This window comes from Protobothrops mucrosquamatus, unplaced genomic scaffold (genome assembly GCF_001527695.2).
Source record: "Protobothrops mucrosquamatus isolate PMUCROS unplaced genomic scaffold, P.Mucros_1.0 scaffold4514, whole genome shotgun sequence".
NCBI classification, from domain to species: domain Eukaryota; kingdom Metazoa; phylum Chordata; class Lepidosauria; order Squamata; family Viperidae; genus Protobothrops; species Protobothrops mucrosquamatus.
Window position 1 is genome coordinate 98,427 of NW_015390419.1, and position 5,150 is coordinate 103,576.

The following is a 5,150-nucleotide window of genomic DNA, read 5'->3' on the forward strand; positions in this document are numbered from 1 at the left end:
ATAACATAATATTTCAAGAGCGGGGTGAAATCTAGGCAAGGCGGGTGGGGGGCAGCTCTTAACAATTTGGCCTGGAGAGTTTAATTTAATTTTTTTTTTCCCCAGCAGCAAAGAGAGGGACGATAAAACGCGCCAGTTCCATTAAAAGCCACCCCCAACAACGCAAACAACACAAGACTGGTGTGGGTCAAAGTCCAACAGAGCTGGTGGGCTCCCGAGGGAGAAAAGGATTTCAAGGCACTTTCAATCTGCAGGTGATATTCAGGGAGGCTTCACAATTTCCAAAAACAGCTTTTTTAAACAAAAACCCAAAAAAACCCAAATGCATTTCAAATTCTGAAAAATCAAATAATTATGAGCGTTCTCTCTCCTGGTTTCTGAAATATAATGACTTGGTTTTTTAAAAAAAGGTTCGTTTTGCTGTAATATTTCAAAAGTACTGGAGTTTGAGGCCCACGCTCTAGCTTAAGATTTATTCTAAGTCAGTGTTTCTCAACCTTGACAATTGTAAGGCATGTGGACTTCAACTCCCAGAATTCCACAGCCAACATTGCTGGCTGTGGAATTCTGGGAGTTGAAGTCCACATGCCTTAAAATTGTCAAGGTTGAGAAACACTGTTCTAAGTCAATTGAGGCCAGTGTATTCTCAATCTCAACCGCTTGAAGATGGGTGGACTTCAACTCCCAGAATTCCCCAGGCAGCAATGCTGGTTGGGGGATTCTGGGAGCTGAAGTCCAGTCATCTTCAAGTTGTTGAGACTGAGACAGACTGATCTGGCAATACTCATCCATGGCCTAGATCGGGGGTCTTCAAACTTGGCCCTTTTATGACTTGTGGACTTCAACTCCCAGAATTCCTCAGCCAGGCACGCGTGCCTGGCTGAGGAATTCTGGGAGTTGAAGTCCACAAGTCATAAAAGGGCCAAGTTTGAAGACCCCCTGGTCTAATTTCACACATCCCTTTTAACCAAGTCAGTCAAAAAAAAATCCACATTGACCCAATTTGCTAAACTGGATTGTTTTGTTTTTTTTTAATCTTGCTTGTCTTCTCTTGTGGCTTAAATGTGCTGTGTGAATCCAGCACGCGTGCTCCCTACACGACACCCTGTATTTTGCGAGACCCGTACAAGACTATTACAAATTGAACAACAAAAAATGTTGGGAACCAGGTGAAGCATCTGGTGGGGGTTGAAAGAAGTTGGGTGAGGGCCCTCAAGGCCTCAACTGCAGCATTCGAAGATGGGGCCTAACGTCTGTGCTCCTCCTCTGGCTGTTAAAAACTAAAGCTTAAAATAAAATATAAAATAAAACAGACCTGAGTAATCGTTATTTATCCCAAATTATGTTTCTGACCTTTGTATTTATGAATCAATGGAAATATATATATATATTAAAAAAAACCCTCAAGAAGTCATCTCATGTCGTTCCTGTCCTTCAGGAAACGTTTGGGGGAAAAAGAAAGGGCTAAGCTAAAATGTTAAAAAAAACAACAGCAACCTGTTGGGTCCCTCCTAAAATGTTTTCCCAGTGTTTCCTGGGAAAAAAAAAATTCCATTTTTCCTTCCCAGAACAGGACATGGACATCTCTCTTTCATTTCTGGAAGTCTTCCTTTCTCAAGAGAAGCAATAGTGCTCAGAATTCCAGGTGAAGGACATGCTTGGAGAAACATCTCCAGAAGTTTGAGATTGGTCCACTCCAGAGACACACTGACCCATTCTGACTACAGGACCCTAATCCTAGCCACCTGGACATCTCTACTATGGGGTCTTCATGAGGTGAGGATCACCAACCTCCGGGCTCTCTGATTCCACCCTTCCCTGGGCCTTCCTCTGGTGTCCACCTGACCACCTTCCTACTCTTGTGCTATGGACACAAAGCCAGGTCTGGAAGCTCGGAAGAGATTCTCGGGGTGCAGGTGGGGTGCAGAATTGCCCAAAGGCTAGACTCAACTGCCCAGCCTGACAGAGAGAGAGAGAGAGAGAGAGAGAGAGAGTCAGAGACAAGGAGAACATCGCCCTACAACAGGCTGAAGGAGGAGGAACTGTCCGTGGACGTTTTCCTGCTGGGAAGGAAGTGACCTCCTTGGAGAACGACGGGACGTCAGGAACTCTCTTGGAAGAAATGCAATAAAGCTGGCTACACTGGAAAGTCAGTATCTATGGAGAGAAAAGTCGAGGGTGGCTTTCTCCTACTGCTTATAGTGGTGACCTGTGAAGAGACAAGAAAAAAAAGGGAATATGAAATCAACCGAGCAAAATCAAATTAAGGCTGGCAATTTTGCTGCACTGCCTATCTGTGCCTCAGAATAGAATAGAATAGAATAGAATAGAATAGAATAGAATAGAATAGAATAGAATAGAATATAGAATAGAATTGAATGCAGAATAGAATAGAATAGAATAGAATATAGAATATAGAATAGAATTGAATGCAGAATAGAATAGAATAGAATAGAATAGAATAGAATATAGAATATAGAATAGAATTGAATGCAGAATAGAATAGAATAGAAATAATAATAATAATAATAATAATAATAATAATAATAATAATAATAATAATAATAATAATAATAATAATAATAATAATAATAATAATAGAAGACGAGGATAGATGAGAAAGAACTGGAGAAGATAACAAAATACAAAGACCTACAAATAGAAATAGAAAGACTGTGGCAAAGGCAAGCAAGGGTAGTAGTACCAATAGTCGTAGGCCCCTTGGGTGCAATCCCAAAACAACTGGAGCACCCCTTGGACACCATCATCGGCATTGACAAATTCGCCATCAGTCAATTGCAAAAGGCGGCCTTACTAGGAACCGCTTCCATCCTGCGACGATATCTGTAAGTCTGAGATAGTACAGGGTTTCCTGCTCAAGCTGGGGGCTGGACTAGAAGACCTCCAAGGTCCCTTCCAGCTCTATTCTGATTGAATTTATTCTATAATCTGTCCTATAAAACAAGAGGCCACGTCTCACCTTTATGAGCTGACTCTGGTCTGGATATCGGATGTGCCACGTTATGCTGATGTGTAAGGCCAGTGTGAGGCTCCAAGTCCTTGGTCGACGGTGGACCGGCTCTGGCGGGGAGAAGGCAGAAGGGGTCAGGACCACAGTTGTCGACAACAAGTTGTTGATTTTGAGGTAGTTCCCGACTTACAACAGTTCATTTAGTGGCTGTTTTAAGTTGCAACGGCCCTGAAAAAGCGACTTAGGACCGTTTGTCACACTTAGGACCCTTGCAGCATCCCCACGGCCAGGTGATCTAAATTCGGCCGCTTGGCAACTGACTCACATTTATGACGGTCGCCGTGTCCTGGGGGGGTCTTCTGACAAGCGAAGTCAATGGGGGGAAGTCACTTAACAACCGTGTTGCTAACTTAAGAACTTCAGCAGTTCGCTTAGCGACTGTGGGAAGGTCGCAAAATGAGGCAAAGCTCACTTAACCATTGTCTCACTTAGCAACATAATTTTTGGTGCTCAATTGTGGTCGTAATTCGAGGACTACCTATATCAGGGGTAGGCAACCTTGGCTCTTTTATGACTCGTGGACTTCAACTCCCAGAATTCCTGAGCCAGCGTGGGGGAACTATGGCCCCTTCATGACTGGCAGACTTCAACTCCCAGAATTCCTCAGTCAGCATGGGGGAACTATGGCCCCTTCATGACTCGTGGACTTCAACTCCCAGAATTCCTGAGCCAGCATGGGGAAACTTTGGCCCCTTCATGACTGGCGGACTTCAACTCCCAGAATTCCTGAGCCAGCATGAGGGAACCATGGCCCCTTCATGACTTGCAGACTTCAACTCCCAGAATTCCTCAGCCAGCATGGGGGAACCATGGCCCCTTCATGACTCGTGGACTTCAACTCCCAGAATTCCTCAGCCAGCATAGGGGAACTATGGCCCCTTCATGACTCGTGGACTTCAACTCCCAGAATTCCTCAGCCAGCATAGGGGAACTATGGCCCCTTCATGACTGGTGGACTTCAACTCCCAGAATTCCTGAGCCAGCATGGGGGAACCATGGCCCCTTCATGACTTGCAGACTTCAACTCCCAGAATTCCTCAGCCAGCATAGGGGATCTATGGCCCTTTCATGACTTCTGGACTTCAACTCCCAGAATTCCTCAGCCAGGTGCCTGGCTGAGGAATTCTGGGAGTTGAAGTCCACCAGTCATAAAAATGCCAAGTTTGAAGACCCCTGCTTTAACACATGCCTGCCACATACGATAATAAGTACCTGGTTTATGTTCTCTACCATTTCTAACCCCCAAACATCCTTCCGCAAAATGCACATTTCCCTCCCGATGCGCAGAGCCCCGGACCCCAAAGCATTTTACCGTGTGGGCTTCTCGCCCCTGCCTCGGTGAGGGTCATGTCCTTCCCTTGTCCGGCCGCACACCGACTCGGGGGGCTCCTGCTGTACGTAGAAGAAAAAGCTAAGCGAGGATCAACCTTCAGGTTGTGCGTCCGTGAAGCCACAACCGGTGTGCAAGACAGGGAACGCAGCCCGTAAATTAAGGAAAGGACAATTTCAGAGTAAAGGTGTGGACCCAGGTGGAACTGGGCTTCAATGGGAAGCACTGGGAGGTTGACAGGAGGGAAAATAAACCTATTCTTGTTTTATAAGTGTGATTGGAAGTGAAGAGGGTGAGAACTTAAAAGCCCAGCAGAAAATGTCCTTGCAAGCTTTTCAATAAATCTGAATTAGAGATGGACATTTTCTCTTTCGGCTTCTCCGTCTCTATTCCCTGACATCAGTTATGGAAATAAAAAACAATCCACCATATATTTAAGAATTGAGGGTCTAGTGCAGGGGTAGGCAACCTGGGCTCTTTTATGACTCATGGACTTCAACTCCCAGAATTCCTGAGCCAGCATGGCCCAGCTTGGAAACCTCTCCCTTTCCCCTCAGCACAGCTGGCTGAGGAATTCTGGGAGTTGGAGTCTACACTCTTAAAGTTGCTGAGGTGGAGAAACAATGGACTAGGCCAGGGATAGGCAACCTTGGCCCCTTCATGACTGGTGGACTTCAACTCCCAGAATTCCTCAGCCAGCATGGGGGAACTATAGCCCCTTCATGACTGGTGGACTTCAACTCCCAGAATTCCTCAGCCAGCATGGGGGAACTATGGCCCCTTCATGAC

General features: G+C 45.5%; 1 protein-coding gene across 1 annotated transcript in view; it reads right to left on the reverse strand.

The window, feature by feature from the left end:
* Nucleotides 1–1,992: 1,992 nt before the first annotated feature.
* The window catches only part of CCDC50 (coiled-coil domain containing 50), a gene marked incomplete at its 5' end in the record, with an annotated part of 15,503 nt that continues 12,345 nt past the window's right edge, over nt 1,993–5,150 (reverse strand). Inside the window, 3 exons of the mRNA XM_015828448.1 lie at nt 1,993–2,209; nt 2,981–3,081; nt 4,344–4,423. Of these exons, the coding sequence (XP_015683934.1) occupies nt 2,190–2,209; nt 2,981–3,081; nt 4,344–4,423 (201 nt within the window). The remainder of the gene's footprint in view (nt 2,210–2,980; nt 3,082–4,343; nt 4,424–5,150) is intronic.